Genomic DNA, 22,770 nt, shown 5'->3' with positions numbered 1-22,770 from the left:
CTGTTATTTTATTTATTTTATTTTATTCAATTTATAAAGGACAGTGTGCACTTTCATTAGCTATTCAAGGAATAAAAAGATGAGTGCACCAGATTTAGCAAGAAAGCTAATTTCCATCTGTAGTCCTTACAAATAACATTAAAACAATCAACACAGTAAAACAAACATTAAAATTATCAACACAGTAAAACAAACATTAAAACAAACAGACCTGCACCTCTACCTCACATACCAATACACACAACATAAACACTACAGGCAGGCCATACAAACATAAATAAACAACCTAACCATTCCTAATGTAAAGTGCAGTGTAAAAAATGCCAGTTAGGTAGTAGAAATTATTATTGTATACTTAAAGTGCCAATGCAGAATACTGTAAACCTATTAGCATTACGATGTAAAGTGCCATTGCAGAATATTAAAGACATGAGGTTACTGGTATCATCAAATGTGATTGCAGATATTTTAAATACCAACCATGGTAATTCAGAACTACAGATTTACAATGAGGAAATACCAACAATGGTAATAGACAAATACAAGATGGTTCTTGTAAGGTAACACATATGATAGTTAGAAAAACAAAACAAAACAAAAACAAACAAAACAAAAACAAAAACAAAAACAAAAAAAACAAAAAAAAAAAAAAAAAGAGGTGAAGGTCCGGCTCCGTCTGCAGGCCTCGGCCGCAGGTTGACGAAATCTGGTTCTTCACAGAACCACAACAGACCAAGACGTCAGAGCGGCGTTCTGCCCCAAAACGTTCTCACAGACAGAACTGCCGTCTGAGATCTCAAACACGGTTCCTCGGTTCCTCTCCTTTATTTTTATTATTTCTCTGTTGTGCTTTCCACGGCCGGTCTGGAGCAACTCGGCGCCACAGAGACAGGAAACATTTCAGATCAGAGCGGAACATTTACCGGGAAAAAACTCAAAAATTTATGAGAAAAAAACTCAAATTTATGAGAAAAAACTAAAAAATTAAGGTCGTGAATTTATGAAAATCACATAAATTCTGCGATCATAAAGTTGCAAATTTATGAGAAAAAAAACTCAAAATAGAACTAAAATCACCAGGATTTCCTCGTTATTAAATCCGACAGTCTGACAAAAACTATTTTTCAGAGTTTTTGTTTGTTTGTTTGTTTGTTTTTCATAAATTTTGTAGTTTTTTGCTGGTAAATTTTCCACCTCAGTCTTGGAACTTGGATATTTTTTTGTTCCTCAGTACGACTGAAAGGACCGAGGCAGTCTCAGCGCTGAAGGTGAGGTCAGGGGTCAGAGGTCAGGGGTCAGGGCAGCAGCAGGTAACCTAGCAACGCTGCCCGTCAGTCGACCCTCGAGTCGCCGCGTCGTGCTTTTAGTCACAGACTGAACGATGCTGTGTCGCTACGGCAACCACATCTCCTAGAGCAGAGCATGAGCTTGTCCTTGACGACAGACGTTTTTATCCGCTTGTTTTCACACTTTCACTCAGATATTATGACGACAAACATTATATTGCTACTGTTATTATTATATTATTATATTATTATGATGATAATGATTATTCTGACTTGTTGAAGTGATGCTTTGCACGAGTTTGTATTGATTGTTTTGCATTTGAAAACCTTTAAAAAAGAAATTAATATATAAGTGGGAAGAATAAATCAGGTGTTTGTTATTTGTTGTTTGTTGTTGTTTTCCTGGCGGGTTGTCATGGTGACGGCGGGCCGAGCGGCGGCAGGAAGCTCGCCTCGGTCACATGACACACCTTCATACGATCAGCTTTATTTTGGAATTGAGTTTCAGCAACATGGAGCGCCGCAGCGTCACGGAGCCGACCTCAGAATGTCGTCCTCAGGATTACAAATAAAGATTTCATTTCACCTTAAATCTTTTTCACAATTAAAAAAAAAAAAAAAACTGATATTTTACTGACACTTTTTTCTTCCTTTTTTAAAACTAATGCTACAGGATTTTTTTCTCTTTGCTAATTTGCTAATTTCACATTTTCACAGCAAATTAATTGAATTCCCTCAAAAATGTGGAATAAAGACGAGCAAATTAAATGAACTGAAAATTAGCCAGAAGTTGATTTAAAAAAAAAAAAAAAAGTCCAACAACTATTGATTTTTTTTTTCATAAGCATTTAAACACAACAACATTAAACAGGCAGCGTCACAGACCTGAGCTGCAACTACACTATATTACCAAAAGTATTCACTCAGCTCTCCAAATCATTGGATTCAGGTGTTCCAGTCACTTCCGTGGCCACAGGTGTTTAAAATCAAGCACCTAGGCATGCAGACTGCCTCTACAAACATTTGTGAAAGAATGGGTTGCTCGTCGTATGATGTGGGGTTGTTTTTCAGGAGCTGGGCTTGGCCCCTTAGTTCCAGTGAAAGGAACTTTGAATGCTTCAGGATACCAAAACATTTTGGACAATTCCATGCTCCCAACCTTGTGGGAACAGTTTGGAGCGGGCCCCTTCCTCTTCCAACATGACTGTGCACCAGTGCACAAAGCAAGGTCCATAAAGACATGGATGACAGAGTCTGGTGTGGATGAACTTGACTGGCCTGCACAGAGTCCTGACCTGAACCCGATAGAACACCTTTGGGATGAATTAGAGCGGAGACTGCGAGCCAGGCCTTCTCGACCAACATCAGTGTTTGACCTCACCAATGCGCTTTTGGAAGAATGGTCAAAAATTCCCATAAACACTCTCCTCAACCTTGTGGAAAGCCTTGCTAGAGGAGTTGAAGCTTTTAGAGCTGCAAAGGGTCGGCATCATATTAAATCCTGTGGTTTAGGAATGGGATGTCACTCATGTTCATATGCGTGTGAAGGCAGACGAGCCAGTCGGGCAGATCTAGGCAAATATTCATGGGGTGACAAGAGGGTGGCATGGAGATTTTAAGGGGTGGCAGAAATATATATATATGCTGGTTTAATACCAAATGATCACATATATCAATATTTGCTTGGAAAACCCCCAAATGAGGATATTTTAACTATCGTACTGCTAACCCACATCTCACTCCAATCGTCACAACTTCTTGCCTAGACTATTAATTAGCTTGCTTGCTAACGTTATCTCCCCTTCGTGAACACAAATTGAGCTTAGCCTAGCTTCACAGTATTTGCATTGGTTTGGTTTGTCACTGACTGCATGTAAGGTGAGCATGCAGGACAAACTTTTACTCAACACTAGCCAGCCTTCAGCTAAATGTTACGTTTGCTAACCTCCCTTGCAAACACTGCAAATACTGTATCTGGTATTTCTGATAATTCTAATCTCTTCAAAATGAACAGTAAATATTAGCTCATTCCTTTACCGTATGGTCTGCCGATCGCCGTTATCTTCTTTTTAAGCATTTTTACACGAGAGGGTGACACTTCAGTGACAATAATGACGGTCAAGCACACCCACAAGTGTAATAATGTGATTATACAACTATTCACTATTACATTGTATTCATACTGTGGGCATTTCACTCTCGAAATATCAAAGGGTTTTGCTAGTATTCTCTCCGTTTCAGTGGAAATCCATGAGATCTGACGGTAACTAGTCCTTGTCAGCCAAAGCTTATCATGTTTTCTAAATATCGTGATTCCCCAAAACTGAATAAATACACACACAGCAACACAAAACTGCTCTGCTAGCTCAATCATGTTGGAACTAGAATATCCGCTGGAAAAAAAAAAAATTTCATGGACTGATAGTTATACTTCTGCCGACTTCTCAGTCATTTTTAATCTAACAGTTGCCATGACAGCGACTCAGCAGCACAGCTGATCTTTATCTACAACCAACTGATATGAACAGTTATATTTAAATACAGGCTACTGCTTTCCAGTGTCGGCACCACAATAAACATCTGTCTTTTCATAAACTCACCGGCAGATGTTTTATTTCAGCTGGGGGTGTGTCACTCCAATTTAACGTCAGCTCCGATTAATGTGGCTAAGCAGCAAAAGTAAGGACAGTAAGCAGTCACATTAAGGCTGAACAGAGTTATAGAATCACCTTTTCAGGCTCTTATCAGTTTACCTCTGAAATAAAGACCACAGTTTTCACAGATGTGTTGATTTATTAAATGTTCATTTCAGTGTAAAGATGCAAACAAATTGACAAATTAATAACTGATAACATTATCACATTAATGACAAGAACAAAGTTATAGCCTCACATCTCCGTGGAAAATCTGACAGATAGGCTACTGTCCGTGGTGCTGAATCCGCCTCAGCAGGTACTGTCCGTGGTGCTGAATCTGCCTTAGCAGGTACTGTCCGTGGTGCTGAATCTGCCTCAGCAGGTACTGTCTGTGGTGCTGAATCTGCCTCAGTGGGTACTGTCTTGGTGCTGAATCTGCCTCAGTGGGTACTGTCTTGGTGCTGAATCTGCCTCAGCAGGTGCTGTCTGTGGTGCTGAATCTGCCTCAGCAGATACTGTCCGTGGTGCTGAATCTGCCTCAGTGGGTACTGTCTTGGTGCTGAATCTGCCTCAGTGGGTACTGTCTTGGTGCTGAATCTGCCTCAGTGGGTACTGTCTTGGTGCTGAATCTGCCTCAGCAGGTGCTGTCTGTGGTGCTGAATCTGCCTCAGCGGGTACTGTCTGTGGTGCTGAATCTGCTGAGGCATTTCATTGCTGCAAGTCGCAAACAGCAATGGCCGCTACTAACATTCCACAGATTGATGGAGCAGATATTTTATATCACTGTGTTAATGGTTCATTATTGACTTGTAAACTGCCTATAATCATTATCTGGATGGTTATTATGAAGTTACTACAGACATCAATAATACTTGGTAAATATAATAATTAATGCTGTGTTGTGCAATTCTAAACATTTTGATGACCTTTATCAAGTTGCAGCTGATGATTATAATACCTTGTTAAACTGCTAATAAATACTAACCCATCTATAAACATTATTTGGGTGGCTATTATAAACTTACAACTACTGCTTATATTAATAAGTTAATGAATAAAACTGCAAGCAGCAATAATATTTATTAAACATTATTAATGTATTAATGTGGCACCTTTATAACAGCCTCCAAATAATGTATAACACTTAATTAATAGGTAATAACCCGTCTGTACTGTAAACTGTCTATAAACGTTATCTGGATTGTTATTATTGAGTAGCCTGGAGCAACTCAGCCACTAAGGCACTTTATTATTTTATTAAGTTATTATTATTATTTATCAGCTAAAATTCAAATGTGACAGTGTTGCCCAAAGGTTTATTGTACCAAGAAGACATCTCACTCCAGCAGAAATATAAGAATCTGTTAAGACACTAAAGGTTTCAAAAAGCTGCTGCTGAGGCTGTGAGCAGGAAGCTGAGCTCCATCCTGGACGTCCTCCTCTCCAGCAGGGGGCAGCACTGAAAACACAGCACAGCAACTCCCAGCTGCCTTTTCCCTCAGCAGGATGAAGCTTCAGGATTCCTGCCTCAGTTTGTGGGAACCAGAATCCGTCCTGATGGAAAGACCAGAGGAGAGACGCTCGTTACTGTCATGGACAAACTGGTTTAAACTGGTTTAAACCGGTCTGAACCAGAATCCGTCCTGATGTAAAGACCAGAGGACAGATGCTCATTACTGTGATGGACAAACTGGTTTAAACTGGTCTGAACCAGAATCCGTCCTGATGTAAAGACCAGAGGACAGATGCTCATTACTGTGATGGACAAACTGGTTTAAACTGGTCTGAACCAGAATCCGTCCTGATGTAAAGACAATAGAGACGCTTGTTACTGTGATGGACAGACAAACTGGTTTAAATTGATCCAAACTGGTTTGAACCAAAGTCTGTGCCTACTTAAACACAAGAAAAAAGGCATGTCATTTTTATGGACAGACATCTGTTTACTGGTTAAACTGGTCTGAGCCAGTGTGAACTGGTCTCAATAATTTATAACTGGTCTGAGCTGGTTTGAACGGTGTTCCCTGAACCAGTCAATCAGTCTAAACCTGACTTATCTGGTCTCAACCAGTCTGAAATTACCTGATCTGGTCCAAACCAGTCTGAACTATTGTAAACCAGTGAGAACTGGTCTGAAGTGCTCTGAATTTTTCTGACCGGTCCAGACTAATCTGGTCCAACCTGCCCTTCACTGGTCTGAACCAGTGTGGACTGTTTTAAATTAATATCAGCTGGTCAGAGTTGGTCATAACCAGTCTAAACTGGTTTGAACTCATCTAAACAGCTCTAAAATGGCCTAAAAGTGAACGGTCCATCCTGGTCTAAACTGGTCATAACTGGTCCAAACTGGCCTGAGGTGGTCTAGACCTGTACAAACTGACCAGGACTGGTGAACAAAGGTATAAACTGGTCCAGTGGCCTAAACAAAACAATTTAAACTGGTCTGAACTGGTCTGACCTTGCATCTTCCTCTTGTAGTAGATGAATCCAGCCAGAGATAAGATCAGACCCAGAATCAGACCTGAAGCTCCGATGGCGATCTTGTTTCTCTCAGACTCAGGAAGAGACGGATCTGACGGCAGACAGACAGGTCAGACAGACAGAAAGACAGGTCTGACAGACAGGCAGAAAGACAGACAGGTCAGACAGACAGACAGAGAGGTCAGACAGGTAGTTACCCCAGTCTCTGATCACAGGCTCGCTCAGGCTGATGTGCTCCACCATGCAGGAGATCTTCTCTCCAGACCTGCTCACTCACACACACACACACACACACACACACACACACACACACACACACACACACACACACACACAGAGTCAGGTGTTGGTGTGTGTTGATGCTGAAGCTCAGCTGAGCTGCTCTGAGGCCTCTGGACTCACCTGGGCGTGAACTCCAGGTGGGAGTGGATCTGGTAGTACCAATCACCGTCCGCCAGCTCCTCAGTGGAAGTGACATCAGAGGTCGTGACCTTTCCGTCTCTCAGCCACTTCACACTGATGAGTTTGGGGTAGAAGCCGTAGACGCTGCACATCAGCATGTGGGTGTGTTTCCCACCAGGGGGTGTCACCGAGCTCAGCGTGACATCAGAGGGGGGCACTGGGACCAGAAACATCATCATCATCATCATCATCATCATCATCAGATCCAACTTCACTTACAACTCTGACTTATGTCACCTCCAGAAGTTTGCGGATGACTGTGATTGTTGGATGTGTTAGAGAAGGGCAGGAGGGGGAGTACAGAGGTCTAGTCAGTGACTTTGCAGAGTGGTGCGGTAAGAACTACCTGCATCTCAACATTAAAAAAACAAAGGAGATGACTGTGGACCTCAGGAGAATTAAATACCAATCTCTCCAGTCTCTATTGGGGGGAGGATGTGGAGATTGTACGGTCCTACAAGTACCTGGGAGTCCACATTAACAGCAAGTTGGACTGGAGTGAGAACACTCTGGCTGTGTAAAAAAGGACAGTCGCCTCCACTTCCTGAGAAGGCTCAGGTCTTTTGACGTCCAGGGCCCTATGCTGAATGGTGGAGAGTGCTCTCTTTTTTGCAATCTCATGCTGGGGCAGCGGCATGAAGGCTGCAGATGAGAATAAAATAAACAAGCTGCTGAAGAAGGCTGGGTCTGTTCTTGGGACCAACTTGGATCCTGGGGGTATGATGGCTGAGAGGAGGATGCTGAGGAGATTTCTGGCGATTATGGACAACTCCTCTCATCCACTTTATGACACTCTGGCCAGGCACAGGAGTCTGTTCAGCAACAGGTTCACTCTGCCTAGGTGTTCAACTGAAAGGCACAGATGCTCCTTCCTACCCACTGCCATGAGACTTCACAATTCGTCCATGTGCTGACCTCCCCCCCGGTGGACTGTGTCTGTGACTGGCTCTATGGTTTTTGATATGGCACCTTTCTCTCTTGCACTCTCTTTACTCCTTGCACCTTGCTTTTATTGAGAACTTGGGTATTTTTCTTTGTTTTAATCTTAACTGTTGTCCATTGTTGTATTAAGCCTGCTGTGAAACTTGAATTTCCCCCTGGGATTAATAAAGTACCTACCTACCCACCTATCTACCTACCTATTATCATCATCATCATCAGCATGACATCAGAGGGGGGGGACTGGCACCAGAGAGATTATTATTGTTGTGATTATTATGATTATGATTATGATTATGATTATTATTATCATGTGGGTGTGACTCCCACCAGAAGGGACCACTGGTAGAATAAATCAGGGATTCTCAAACTTGTTTTACTGGTATTACTGGCTCCTGCAGTGGTATTAGTATTAGTAGCAGTATTAGCTGCAGTATCAATATGTGACCAGCAGAGGGCAGCACTGGCTCTATTAGCAGTAGTAGTAGCAGTAGCTTTAGTAGCAGTTATAGTAGCAGTAGCAGTAGCACTAATAGTAGTAGCACTAGTAGTAGTAGTAGCAGTAGCAGTAGTAGCACTAGTAGCAGTAGCAGTAGTAGCAGTAGCAGTAATAGCAGTAGTGGCAGCATTAGTAGCAGTAGTAGTAGTAGTAGTAGTAGCAGTAGTAGTAGTAGCAGTAGTAGCACTAGTAGCAGTAATAGCAATAGTTGTAGTAGCAGTAGTAGTAGTAGCAGCAGCAGTAGCAGTAGTGTCAGTAGTAGTAACGGTAGTAGTAGTGGCTCTAGTTACTGCAGTAGTGTCATTAGTAGCAACGGTAGTAGTAGTGGCTCGAGTTACTGCAGTAGTGTCAGTAGTAGTAATGGTAGTAGTAGTGGCTCTAGTTACTGCAGTAGTGTCAGTAGTAGTAACGGTAATAGTAGTGGCTCTAGTTACTGCAGTAGTGTCATTAGTAGCAATGGTAATAGTAGTGGCTCGAGTTACTGCAGTAGTGTCATTAGTAGCAACGGTAGTAGTAGTGGCTCTAGTTACTGCAGTAGTGTCAGTAGTAGTAACGGTAGTAGTAGTGGCTCTAGTTACTGCAGTAGTGTCAGTAGTAGTAACGGTAGTAGTAGTGGCTCTAGTTACTGCAGTATTGTCAGTGCAGTCGCAGCTCGGACAGAGATGGAACACAGTAAAAGGAGTTTTGTAATCAACGTCTAAAGTTTCTGAATCAAACAGAGACTCAGATTCAGAGAAACACTCAAGAGGCACAAAACAGTTAGTAAGGACAAAAACTTTACTTTTCCAATCCAGGGTCATACTCGGGAAGGCAGACAGAGAAGGTAAACCAGTCCAATTAGGGGATGAGCAAAAACCAAAGTCCAAAAATCCAAACAAGGTCCAAAACCTGAAAAGCTGACACAGAGAAATGAAGGCTGGAGAGCATGTACACACTGGGGAGACAATGACAATCTGGCAGAGGATACGAAGACACACAGGGAATAAATAGGCCAAGACTAAGTACAATCAGGGCACAGGTGTGTGGGAAAAAACTAGCGAGAAACCAAAAGGAAGTAAATACAAACAACATACACAAGGCCAATCCTACAAAATAAAACAGGAAGTGCACACAAACATATAACCCAGACAAGACACGATATCACAAAGTCTCTGTACTCCAATTCAGTTACAGAAGAAAACAACAACACATAGTCAGATTATCAGTTCAGTTAGAGAGGAAAACAACAACACATGATCAGATTATCAGTTCACTTTGAGAAAACAGGGATTATTTTTCAGGACTATGTTTTTAAAATAATCTCAGCCAGATGTTTTTACATGATATTGTATTGGTATTGTAACCACAGAGCCTCGTCCACTGCCAGTGCCACTGCAGCGTGGAGGCAGCAGCCCTGAGACTCTGAGTTTAACCAGGAAAGGAGGAGAACCTGACAGTCGGGTGTGGGGTGCCCACCCGGCCCGCTGTGGGGGGGCGGGCCCCAACCCGGGACGCTGTGGGGGGGCGGGCCCCAACCCGGGACGCTTGTCCCGCCTCCTGCACCACAAAAACAGCATCACACATTTCAGTCACTTCCAGTAAAAAACATTTAATTTACTATCAGTTTGTCCTGGTTGCTAAGGACACAGGTCTGTGTTTATCTCTTCTATGATTTTAACCAAACTATTAATCTATCATATTTAACTCATTATATTTATTAGATTTAGCTTAATTAGTGAGGTTAAGACAAGATGAAAGCTGTCGATGATTTAGAGCAGCAGGTTCACTTTGCTCAGCTTCCAATTTTACAAAATAAACTCCAGTAAAAGTCACGTTATTCTCTTCTCTTTCATCTTTTCTTCATATTTGTCTCTGAGGTAATCCAAAACTCACTGAGAGTAATCACATTACATCTCTATTATATTGTGATATTTTGAATATTTTCAGAAGGTAATTTGTAATTGTAACAGAACACATTATGAAGACCCACCCCTCCCCCTAAAGCCTACAGTTTTAGCTTTGGCAGCAGGACTGTAGTGTCAGTATGTTTCCAGCAGAGGGCGCCACGGCACTTCAGGTTTACAGGCAGGAAACCTTCATGAGGAATATTTTCACTTTTTACAACACAGGATTGATTTTTATTCAAAAATACAGATACCTTTTAGTTATATTAATACTGTAGGTGCATACGAACAAATTATTAAAATAGTTTAGAGACAGTCTGCTGAATACCATTAACATTATTTTCAATTAAAATTCCATTAAATCAAAAGACACAATCTGTTAGAGAAATGAAATGTAGTTATTTCATTCGGGAAATCATGTCAGCAGCAGATACACATGTAGGAACAAACTTTATTCAAACTGAAGTTAAAGCAGTAGGAACACTAAATGAGATTCCCTGTTTTCACTCTGTTGGATCAATACTGTTCTGTTAATAATCAATAATCAATAACTGTGACCAGTGAGAGGTGTGTGGTGGTGATTGTACTCAGTGATGTTTTATTTACAGAGGTGATGATGATGATGATGGTGATGATGATGATGATGGTGGAGAGAGAAGAGCAGCTCACCTTTCTTAGTCAGCATGCCAGAGTACCACATGTCAATGCTGGGTTTGCAGTATCTCTCCTTCTCTCCTCTATACCGTGCCAGGAATGCAGTGTTGTTGTTCAATATCTCTGCAGTGTGAAAGCCATATTTGTCAAAGCCGACAAATTTGCCCACTGAGCTGCTGAACCTGACTAACTCCATCTTATTGAAATGTGTCGAGAAGGTGAACTCGATGTCCTTCAGCTCAGGGGAGGTAAACGCACAGCGCCACAAATCATATTCCATGAATCCATCTGGAAAAAAAAAAACACATCACTCAACATACTGATCAGTTACTGATATATTGATGAAGTACTGGTCCTAACTAGTTATTCAAGTATTGATGAAGTAGTTATTTAAGTATTGATGAAGTATTGGTCCAAACTACTTATTTAAGTATTGATGAAGTAGTTATTTGAGTACTGATGAACTAGTTATTTAAGTATTGCTGCATTAGTTGTAGCAGTGCTGTGCAGTAGTGGTAGCAGTACTTTTAGCAGTAGTGGTAGCAGTACTTTTAGCAGTACTTTTAGCAGTAGTGGTAGCAGTACTGTGCAGTAGTTGTAGCAGTACATTTAGCAGTAGTGGTAGCAGTACTTTTAGCAGCAGTGGTAGCAGTACTTTTAGCAGTAGTGGCAGTAGTACTTTTAGTAGTAGTGGTAGCAATATTTTTAGCAGTAGTTGTAGCAGTAGTGGTAGCAATACTTTTAGCAGTAGTGGCAGCAGTAGTGGTGGCAGTACTTTTAGCAGCAGTGGTAGCAGTACTTTTAGCAGTAGTGGTGGCAGTGCTTTTAGCAGTACTTTTAGCAGTCCTTTTAGCAGAAGTGGTAGCAGTACTTTTAGCAGTCCTTTTAGCAGTAGTGGTAGCAGTAGTGGTAGCAGTACTTTTAGCAGTAGTGGTAGCAGTCCTTTTAGCAGTAGTGGTAGCAGTACTTTTAGCAGTAGTGGTAGCAGTCCTTTTAGCAGTAGTGGTAGCAGTCCTTTTAGCAGTAGTGGTAGCAGTACTTTTAGCAGTAGTGGTAGCAGTCCTTTTAGCAGTAGTGGCAGCAGTCCTTTTAGCAGTAGTGGTAGCAGTACTTTTAGCAGTCCTTTTAGCAGTAGTGGTAGCAGTACTTTTAGCAGTAGTGGTAGCAGTACGTTTAGCAGTAGTGGTAGCAGTACTTTTAGCAGTACTTTTAGCAGTAGTGGTCCTACCTGCTGCGTTCAGGCTGAGGAAGAGGAGGGAAAAGCCCAGAAAGGATGAAGCCATGTTCCTCTGCTGACTGAACAAACACTGACAGAGCTCAAACTGAGTCCTGCTACAAAAACCAACCCAGGAGCCACACGCTGATCACATGACCAGCATCACCTGTTGCCGGGCAGACTGCACGACCTGAAGGCTGCAGCTGTGACCCTGCGTTCCAAATCGCATACTTATACTTTTTACTTTTAGTATGTACTGCAGCTTCCCTTACAAAGTATGTAGTTTAGTATGCAATATGCATGTGTATGCATACTATTGGGACACACTACATCCGTCCTCCCTGAGCTCCGCCCCTCTCGCTCACTTCCTCCTCCGTCCGTAGCTCCACATCTGAATGTTGTTGTCAAAATGGCGGTGCTGTTTCATACTGCGCTGTCCTCTGTCGCTGCTGCTGTACCTGAGCGAGTTTTGTGTGATATGTGTGTTTTGTTGTCGTCCGTATGTGGGCGTGGCTTGTACACGCAGCTCAGTCAGTGCGAGGTAATGTCTGCTGCGCAAAGGATTGTGGGTCAGAATGGCCAGAGCAGCATGCTGAAATCCATACTGTGAAATCTGACCGGATGTAGTAGAACATCCTGGTACTCTTGGCATACTGCATCTGACATACTATGTACTGGGACATACTAAATCTTTTTTTCCCTACTAAATAGTATGGTAGTATGGGTACTGGAACGCAGGGTCTGTCTCTGCAGTATCATCAGTAACAACAGGCCCTGCACAGCAGCAGGAACACACACAGGCTGAACACACCGCTGCCTGGATTATAGGATGCCAGGTAGCGGGTAGTGACAGCGGGTAGCGGGTGGCACAAGATAAGGCCCTATATGTTGGCTGGTCGACTTCCTGACTGAGGTCATAAAGAATTTGTGTCAGTGGCACTCTGTCTGATGCCATGACATGCGCTACCGGCTCATCCCAAGGGTGTGTCTTGTCACCTTTACTTTTTGTGCTGTAGACAAATGATTGTTAGAACACAGATGATTCAAGGTTCATCGTAAAGTTTGCAGATGATTCGGTTATTGTCAGCCTCTTGCAGGACCATGAAGCGGGGCACGGCTCTGTCATGGACAATTTCATTGAATAGTGCGATAATTCATGCTTACAACTAAATGTCAGTAAAACTAAAGAACTAAAGATGCTGATTGATTTTCGAAAGAATCCACCTATTCCAAAAACCACTTTCATTAATGGTACAGCTGTTGAGATTGTAAGCCAGTACAAGTACTTGGGTACCATCCTGGATGATAAACTGACTTTTGAGGCCAACCTTGCCATTATTTGCAAAAATCAGAGACTGTTCTTTCTAAGGAAGCTGAGGGATTTTAATGTTGACAGATTGCTTTTAAAAATGTTTTATTCATCTTTTATTGAGTCGATCTTAACTTTAGCAGTGATTTGCTGGTATGGAAACCTTAGCATCACTAATAAAAATCGGCTGGGAGGCATTCTTAAACTTTGCCAGAAAATCACTGGCACTAGCTTGCAGCAGCTTGACAATGTTTATCAAGCAAGAGCCATTCACAGGGCAAAGGTCGTCTCGGCAGACCCACATCACCCTCTTTATGCTGCGTTTCAGCTTTTGCTGTCGGGAAAGAGGTATACCCTCCCTAAGAGGGCCAAATCAAACAGGTACCTCAGATCATTTGTTCCCTCAGCTGTAGGGTTTCTAAATAAGCTTTAGGCTTGTGTCTTTGTACTGTACATCTATGGTCATGATAACTCAGCTGATGACATTTATTATTTTTATTTATGTTTTATGTATTGCACTGGGTTTTTTTATGGTATGAATCTGGTTGTCAACTGCTGTTGCAAATCAAATTGCCTCTCGGGGACAATAAAGACTAATCTAATCTAATCTAATAATTTTATACATGAGGCTATCTGACTAAAGATGACTGATACTATGAAACTGACTGATTTAAATCAACATTTTCATAGTATTTCCTGTCTTTGCTAAATGAGAGTCTGGCAAAAAAGGAATTAAAGGCAGCTCTCTTCTAGACTTGTTCCAGATCTCGGCTGCTTGGATTCTGTTACTGAAGCAAATAAAAGCCCCAGCTGTTCATTGAGGTTTGAAGTTTTTTCCCGCAGGATTCAGTCTCTGAGCAGCCAGACCAGAAGGAGTTGCTGTTCTGTTGAAAACTGTTTGAACAGACATCCAGCTGTCTGTCTCAGTCACAGCGCCTCCTGTCTGTATGTGATGGGACTGACAGAACAGAGGAAACGGCTCTCAGTCTGTCCAAACCGGCTCATATCGCAGCACCATGGTCAGAGAGTGGATGTCTGACTATCATTAGTCACTTGTTAAAACCTGTCAGAAAGTAAAGGAATTCATGGAGGCAAGTTTTGCACAAATATAAATAAATTTATTGTAGTTTCAGAGCACAAAGGTCGGACCTGCAGGCTGATTTCAGTCCTCAGTAACATGTTGGAATTTATTTGTTACTGAAAAAACACCTACAGCCACAGACTCAACTCAACTCAACTCAGCTTTATTTATATAGCACTTTAAGAACAACCACAGCTGAAACAAAGTGCTGTACAAAAATGAAAATAAAACAGCAAAACAGAAAGAAAAGTAGAAAGAATAAAAACAATCAAACAAATTAAAACAGAGCAATAAAACAATAGAAAGAATAAAAACAATCAAACAAATTAAAACAAATTAAAACAGAGCCAGGTCTGATGCTGGAATTTAAAATCAATGTGTATAAACGATCATAAAACAACAAAACAGTAAAAGTAATAAAACAGTAAAAAGGAATATAAACAATAGAACAAATAAAACAGAGCGACGTCTCATGCTGGGTTAAAAGCCAATGAGTAAAAATGGGTTTTAAGACTGGTTTTAAAAACCAGTCTTAAAACTGGACGTCATTTGTTCAGGCCTAAAGCAGCTGGGAAAACTTCTTCCACAACACACAAAAATCAAAAGTCAAAAAACATGGAGTAACAAACAGACAAATGAGCCTGGATGAGGTGTTGTGGCGTCCCTGCAGCGTCTCTGTGTGATCAGGCTGATCCAAGCTTGCAAACAGAAGTCATGTGGTTCCTTGACCCAAAATAAAAAAAAAAAAAAAATAAAAAATAAAACAACTAACAACTTTATAATCTCGGAATTTTCAAGATTTTTCTCGCAAATGTGTGAGTTTATGACTTTATAAAGTAAGAATTTTTGAGGTTTTTTTCCCCCTCTCATACGTTCCTCGTCATGTAACACAAACTGGCTGAGAAGTGATGTTAAAAACTCTGCATTGAGAACTCTGCATTGAGAACTTTGCCTTGAGAACTCTGCATTGAGAACTCTGCATTGAGAACTTTGCCTTGAGAACTCTGCATTGAGAACTCTGCATTGAGAACTCTACATTGAGAACTCTGCATTGAGAACTCTGCATTGAGAACTCTACATTGAGAACTCTGCCTTGAGAACTAAGCATTGAGAACTCTGCATTGAGAACTCTACATTGAGAACTCTGCCTTGAGAACTAAGCAGTGAGAACTCTGCATTGAGAACTCTGCATTGAGAACTAAGCATTGAGAACTCTGCATTGAGAACTCTGCATCGAGAACTCTGCCTTGAGAACTCTGCATTGAGAACTAAGAATTGAGAACTCTACCTTGAGAACTCTGCATTGAGAACTAAGCATTGAGCTGCATCAGTCAGCTGCATTCGTTTCCTTTGATGAGGAAGAAGGTTCCTGTGGCCACGCCCAGCAGACCCACGGTCAGACCCAGTCCACAAAACACCGCAGGTCCAATCCCCGGCTGGTCCTGCTCCACATCTGCATGAACAACACACCAACACCAGTTAGCTTTAATCTGCTAGATAACAGGTTAGCTTTAGCTTCAGTCTGCTCACTAACAGGTTAGCAGCAGGGTGGGGCCAGGCTAACAGGTTAGCAGCAGGGTGGGGTCAGGCTAACAGATAGATAGATAGATAGATTTTTATTGTCATTGCACAATCATATACGTATAATAATGCAACGAAATTAGGGCTCAGTCCTTTCGGTGCAGGGGAGAATAGAGAGCATCGTGCATCTTGCTAGTTGAATAGCCAAGTCCAGTAATAGCTGGCTGCAGCCATGTCTCTGATATCAGAAAAAATGCAACAGTCACGGAAACACTTGTTGGATGTGCAAGCACAGTTCGTCATCCCGTGTTCGCCGTGGACCTGGCGCTGGAAAAAGCTGGGAGGCGGCGGCCCAAAGGGCTGTCCTTTCAGCCGTGTCAACGTGCCGGCCCTGCAGCCTCGGCGTCCTCCGGAATGTCCTGGCAGCGATGAAAGTCCGGTGAAATTGGCATCCCGCAGTGCAATCCCAAGCTCAAAAGGTCCTGATAACTGTTGTTTCCTTTGCTTGTTTACGTTTCCTCCTGGACTTGTCGCTGGGAAGAACTATCCACAGAGACCCCGGTGTTCTAACGGCGTCCTCCAGAATGTCCTGGTAGCGATGAAAGTCCGCCGAAATTGGTACCTCGCAGCACAATCACAAGCTCAAAAGGTGCTGACGACTGTACGCGTACATTGCCCAACATAAGGTGGTGTTTTAAGCTAAAAACACAACCGTTCACACATACAAAAACATATAGTGGAGAGCTGTAGCCGCTGCGTCTATGCGCGCTGCCATGGCAACCACCAGATTAGCAGCAGGGTCAGGTCAGGCTAACAGGTTAGCAGCAGGCTAACAGGTTAGCAGCAGGGTGGGGTCAGGCTAACAGGTTAGCAGCAGGCTAACAGGTTAGCAGCAGGGTGGGGTCAGGCTAACAGGTTAGCAGCAGGCTAACAGGTTAGCAGCAGGGTGGGGTCAGGCTAACAGGTTAGCAGCAGGCTAACAGGTTAGCAGCAGGCTCAGCTCAGGGGTAGCTAGGTGAGAAAGGTGCGTCACCCCAGACTCGGGTCAGCGGCTGCTCCAGAGCTGGGTGCTGCACCGTGCAGCTGTAGATGTCTCCCTGCTGGGGGGTGAACTTCAGGGTGGAGATCTGGGTGAAGGTTCCGTCTTTGCTGGGGTACGGGGTGTTGATGCTGGTTCCCTCGGTCACGTTCTGGTCGTTCCTGGTCCAGTAGACGGAGACAGGAGCGGGAAAGAACCCGCTCACGTGGCAGATGAGGTGGTTCTCCACGTCGAGCTCCACACGGTTTCTGGTGTAGATGGTGCTGTGAGGAGCGTCTGCACACACACAGGAAACATGTTTGTTTCTCATTAGAACGTCATATCTCATTTTGATCAGGAACATGAAACATCTGCAACAACTTATTGAACAGACTGTCTAAAATAATAACGCAACATTTTTTTTTGATCTTTCATTTATTTATTGAGAACAACCAAAAAAACTAATAGTGCTTGTGGAAAAAGTATGTGAGCCCTTGAGTTAAAGACCTCAAAAAAGCTAATTGGAGTCAGGTTTTAGCACACCTGGAGTCTCGTTAAGATAATTAGTTTGGAGGTGTGGGCTACAGCTACTCTGACTGATAAAAACCCCTCACACTTTTGGAGTTTGCTCTGTACAAGAACATGCTTATGTGAGCCATGCCTCGCCAAAAAGAGCTTTCAGAGGATCTATGATCAAAAACTGTTGATTTACATAAAGCTGGCAAGGGTTACAAAGTTATTTCAAAGACTTTAGAGACTCACAAATCTACAGTTAGGCAAACAGTCTACACATGGAGACACTCTGGGACTGTTGCTACTCTACCAAGAAGTGGGCGCCCAGTCAAAATGACACCAAGAGCACAACGAAGACTCATCAATGAGGTAAAGAAACAACACCGAATGACAGACAAAGATTTGAACACATCATTGGAACTGTGTGACATCTGTGCTCATGAGTCTACAATACGTAAAACATTGAACAAGCACGGTATCTACGGCAGGACACCACGAAGGAAGCCATTGCTTACTAAAAAGAGTGGTATTGGCAAAATGTTTTGTGGAACTGATGAAACTAAGATAGAACTATTTGGAAAAAACACACAGCACTACATCTGGTGGAGAAAGGGCACGGCATATCATCATGAAAACATCATCCCAACTGTAAACTGAACAACTGTGGTGGGACCATCACTAGATCCACTTCAGTTTGCCTACCAGCCTGGCATTGGGGTGGATGACGCCGTGATCTTCCTCCAACACCGAGCTCTCTCTCACCTGGAGAAACCTGGGAGCACTATGAGAATCATGTTTTTTGACTTCTCCAGTGCTTTTAATACCATACAACCTGTACTTCTGAGAGACAAGCTGGAACACACCGGGGTGGACCACCACCTCACACACTGGATTCTGGACTATCTCACCAACCGTCCACAGTATGTGAGGACCCGGGACTGTGTGTCCGACACCGTAGTCTGCAGCACGGGGGCCCCGCAGGGAATGGTCCTGGCTCCGTTCCTCTTCACCCTCTATACTGCAGACTTCTCATACAACACACCCACCTGTCACCTGCAGAAGTTCCCTGATGACTCTGCAATCGTCGGCCTCATCACAGAGGGGGACGACAGAGAGTACAGAGAACTGACGCAGGACGTTGTGGACTGGTGCCAGCGGAACTGCCTCCAGATCAACGCGGGGAAAACCAAAGAACTGGTGGTGGATTTCCGCAGACGAGCACTCTGCCCCCCGACACCGGTGAACATCAAGGGAAGTACCTGGGTGTTCACCTGAACAATAAACTGAACTGGACACACAACACAACTGCACTTTATAAGAAAGGCCAGAGCAGACTCTATCTGCTCAGGAGACTGAGGTCTTTTGGAGTGCAGGGGGCACTCCTGAAGACCTTTTATGACACCGTGGTGGCATCAGCCATCTTTTATGGAGTGGTCTGCTGGGGGAGCAGCATCTCGACGGCTGACAGAAAGAGACTTGATAAACTGATCAGGAAGGCCAGCTCTGTCCTGGGATGCCCCCTCGACTCAGTGGAGGTGGTAGGTGAGAGGAGGATGATGGCTAAGCTGTCATCCATGATGGAGAATGACTCCCATCCCCTGCAGGACACTTTAACTACACTGGAGAGCTCCTTCAGCGACACACACACACATACACACACACACACACACACACACACACACTGCACTACTGGTAGATAACACGTAAAGACGGGAGGGAAAGGGTGATTCCATAAGGCTGGATCAAGTCTGACAGTTCCTGAATTCCCAGTACCGGGCGTCAGGTTCTGTCGACGGTCTTGGTCTCATAGTTTCACACTAACTCTGAACCTCCGTCGGAGCGTGTTGTTCCTCAGGTTTCGGTTATTTTCTTCTGTTGTTTAAATTGTTCATGTTTCTATTTTTTTTCTATATTCCTTGTTTATAATGCTTATATTGGTTTTTGCTATTTATTATCTGTTATATTGTAAATCATGCTTCATATCTTGCTATCCACTTTGCTGCTGTAATGCATGAAATTTCCCCACTGTGGGACTAATAAAGGAATATCTTATCTCTTATCTTACAGTATGGTGGAGGAAACATCATGATTTGGGCCTGCTTTGCTGCATCAGGGCCTGGCCAGCTTGCAATCATTGAGGGGAAGATGAATTCCCAAGTATATCAGACAATTCGTCAGGATAATGTGAGAATGTCTGTACGTCAGCTGAAACTGTGTAGAAGGTGGGTGATGCAACAGGACAACGACCCAAAACATCGGAGCAAGTACACAACAGAATGGCTTCAGAAAACAAAATCTGCCTTTTGGAGTGGCCAAGCCAGAGCCCAGACCTCAACCCAACAGAGATGCTGTGGACTGACTTGGAGAGAGCCATACCCATGAGACGTCCAAAGAATATGACAGAGCTAAAGCAGTTCTGCCAGGAAGAACGGGCTAAAATTCCTCCTCAACGATGTGCAGGTCTGATCCACAGCTACAGGAAGCGCCTGGTTGAGGTTATTGTTGCCAAGGGGGGGTCAACCAGTTATTAATTCTAAGGGTTGACTTACTTTTTCCACTGCCATTTTGAATGTTGAATGAGTGTGTTCCATAAAGACATGAAAGATCAGAATTTTTTGTGTTATTATTTTAGACACATTATGTTTGTCAATACCCTCAACTTAGATGAAGATCAGATCACATTTATTGACAAATTTATTCAGAAAACCATGAAATTCCAAAAGGTTCACATTCTTTTTCTTGCCAATGTACAGTATATACCACCTTCTGTCAATAAATCTGAACTGTCCCTTTAATGACAGCATGATAAATGTGAACAGTTTTAGAGTTATGTCTTTACCGAGCTCAGGTGGTGGGTTCTTGTAGGCACGACGATCTGCTGCCAGGTTGTGTTTGCAGAGCTCGTGTTGAGCCTCAGCCAGTTCATAAAATCCTGTGTAGCTCGCCTGATCTGCAAACTTGGGCAGAGCAATGACTCCTCTGTGGTTCTTGAAGTCGGCGTACCATCGCTCCTCACCGTCCAGGCCATACATTTCCTCTGCATCAGTGTCTGAACAGCCAGCGATAACAATGCCCTCATGAGGACCTGGACAGGAAACAGCAGAGCCAAACAAGCGGCACCTTATTGGAATGGAAAACAGGTCCTCACCTGACCCGCTCCAGTGACTTAATGTTTCCCCCGGGGTAGCTCAGAACTGGGGAAGACTGCCTTTGCTCATGGTGGCCCAAAATCCTGGAATGCTCTCCAAAGCACTTTAAAACTGGAAAGTCTACCCTCTTATGCTGAATTTAACTCTATTATCACTAGCCACTGTGTTTCTAATTGTAACTGTTTTAACTGAAGTCCAGGCACATTCCTAATTCTGCATAAGCCAGTTTTATAACTTTATTAACGGTGTATTATGTGTATTTCCTTTTCTTTCTGTTTATTATGTGTATTTCCTGTCATTATAATGTATGAGGTATATCCTATTTGTTGTTGATGTATTTTAAAGTGTATCTCGGCAGCATTGTAAAAGAGGGAAACCTCAACTGTCTTCCGAGAATAAATAAAGGTTTCAATCAATCAATCAGTCAATTAGTTGTTGTGTAGCTGTCAGGTGAGAGTGCAGCAGGTGAGAAGCTGTGCTGACCTTCTGCTCGGACACACAGCAGCCAGGAGAGGATGAGGAAGCTCTTCATCTCGGTGTGGGGCTCAGCGCTGACTTCACTCTCTGCTGGAAACTAACACAAACAGGAGCAAGTTCTCTGTCCAAATGTTGGCTCACACACACAGCCACCAATCACAGCACAGCTTTCTGTGACATCATCAGTCTCCAGGTAGACACTGAGCAGAACTAAAGAACAGAGTTACAGAAAAGGGGTTATACAACAGAGATAAAGAACAGTCTTTCGCAGGCGTCCGTGTCCAGGCTGTGAGCATCTCTGGTGTCCGGTGAGCCAGGGGTCAGAGGTCAGAGGTCAGGGTTGGGTCACTACTTTTTATTGCCAATGTTTGGGAAACACCAGGTTTGGTTTGTGGTTTTTGGTTTTTGGTCTTTGGGCTTCAGGGCGGTGCGTCGGAGCTGCAGCCGGGAGGGAAAAACTCTCTCTCTGATACAAAAGTCGGAAATTTATGAGAAAAAAAAAAAACATGAAAATTCTGAGATCATGACTCATAGATTTAAAAGAAAAAAAACTCACTTCCATGGTAGAAAAACTATTTTTCTGATTTTTTTCTTTAAAATTTACAACTCAAATCTCAGAGTTTTTCTGTTTTTTTTCTCATGTATTTGTGTTTTTTTTCCCCATTAAATTACAAATTCAACCTCCTAGTTCTTTTTCTTGTAAATTTAGGACTTCAGTCTCACATATTCTGAGTTTTTCTCTGTTCTCACTTCCCTGCCGACCTGCGTCATGCTGCCCCCTGGTGGCCGCAGGTTGTGTCTCACTCGAACGTTTCAGTCTGAAGATGGAAAAATGTAAAAACGTGATTATTAAAAAAAATATTGAAACAATTGGAACACAAAAAAGGGCAGCTGGCGGTTTGTTCCCGGTGGAGTGACATCAGTGGGCGGAGCTTTTATCTCATCGAGAAACGACGAGCAGCGCACACACACACACACACACACACACACACACACACACACCACCATCACCACCACCACCACCAAATAATCCCTGTTAAACTGTAAACTAAATTATGGCTGCTTGTAATCTGTCATTTCAGGTGAACAACAAAATGAGATTTAATCTGTGAAGGAGAAGAAGTGACTCACTGCCTGTGAGCTCGCGCGTCTCTAATGTTAGCACAGTTGTCGTTCAGTGCAGTTTTTTTTTTGTTGGAGTATGCTCTGTTCTTTTTTCCTATCTTTGTTTTAGCACATGGGCTCCAAGTGACGCTCGATTGGCTGAGGCTCTTCAGGCCCAGGATTGGCTGATTAAGCAGGAGAAGAGCTATATAAGGCCCAAGATGGAGATGGTCATGGCAGCAGCGGCAGCAGCAGCAGGCTCTCCTCATCCTCATCCTCCTCATCTCCCAACCAGCCATCCCTTTGTGTCAAAGATTTTGTGAAAGTTGTGTTAGAGCAGTAGGGGTGAACTGCCATTTTAGTTAACCCATTTTCTCCTGTTTGTTAAGTTAGGAAGGTAAGCGTTTGTTAAGGTTAGAGTTTGTTGTTTTTCAGTTAGAATTGTTTTGTTTGTTATGTTGGCCTTTGTTCACCCCGAAGTTACACTTACATGTTTTTTTTTTTTTTTTTTTTTCACTATTTTCTCAGTTTGTAAATAAAAA

At 42.9% G+C, this 22,770-nt stretch overlaps 3 protein-coding genes across 5 annotated transcripts in view; all 3 read right to left on the bottom strand.

Moving 5' to 3' along the window:
- Nucleotides 1-5,174: 5,174 nt before the first annotated feature.
- Nucleotides 5,175-12,167, bottom strand: LOC115376681 (H-2 class II histocompatibility antigen, E-S beta chain-like). 3 transcript variants are annotated; one of them, XM_030076430.1, is made up of 7 exons: nt 12,069-12,166; nt 10,856-11,128; nt 6,806-7,022; nt 6,601-6,668; nt 6,381-6,494; nt 5,450-5,476; nt 5,175-5,381 (listed from the first exon to the last, which is right to left on the bottom strand). In XM_030076430.1, exons 1-6 carry the CDS (start codon nt 12,121-12,123, stop codon nt 5,451-5,453), a joined length of 753 nt encoding a protein of 250 aa, XP_029932290.1. In that variant the 5' UTR covers nt 12,124-12,166; the 3' UTR covers nt 5,175-5,381; nt 5,450. The 3 variants fall into 3 exon arrangements, with proteins under 3 accessions (XP_029932290.1, XP_029932289.1, XP_029932288.1); XM_030076429.1 differs by having other exon boundaries at nt 5,175-5,476; XM_030076428.1 differs by lacking the exons at nt 5,175-5,381; nt 5,450-5,476 and adding an exon at nt 5,581-5,723 and having other exon boundaries at nt 12,069-12,167.
- Nucleotides 5,175-22,770, bottom strand: part of LOC115376698 (H-2 class II histocompatibility antigen, E-S beta chain-like) — a 30,304-nt gene continuing 12,708 nt past the window's right edge. Inside the window, exon 7 of the mRNA XM_030076456.1 lies at nt 5,175-5,388. The gene's annotated coding sequence lies outside the window, so the exon portion shown is untranslated. The remainder of the gene's footprint in view (nt 5,389-22,770) is intronic.
- On the bottom strand, nt 15,778-21,194 carry LOC115376707 (H-2 class II histocompatibility antigen, A-U alpha chain-like). The gene is made up of 4 exons (XM_030076469.1): nt 21,131-21,194; nt 20,338-20,583; nt 17,001-17,282; nt 15,778-15,899 (listed from the first exon to the last, which is right to left on the bottom strand). The coding sequence occupies exons 1-4, from the start codon at nt 21,177-21,179 to the stop codon at nt 15,778-15,780; spliced, it is 699 nt and encodes a 232-aa protein (XP_029932329.1). The 5' UTR covers nt 21,180-21,194.

This window comes from Myripristis murdjan, chromosome 18, assembly GCF_902150065.1.
Source record: "Myripristis murdjan chromosome 18, fMyrMur1.1, whole genome shotgun sequence".
Classification (NCBI taxonomy): Eukaryota; Metazoa; Chordata; class Actinopteri; order Holocentriformes; family Holocentridae; genus Myripristis; species Myripristis murdjan.
This window is presented reverse-complemented; position numbering and strand designations above follow the sequence as displayed.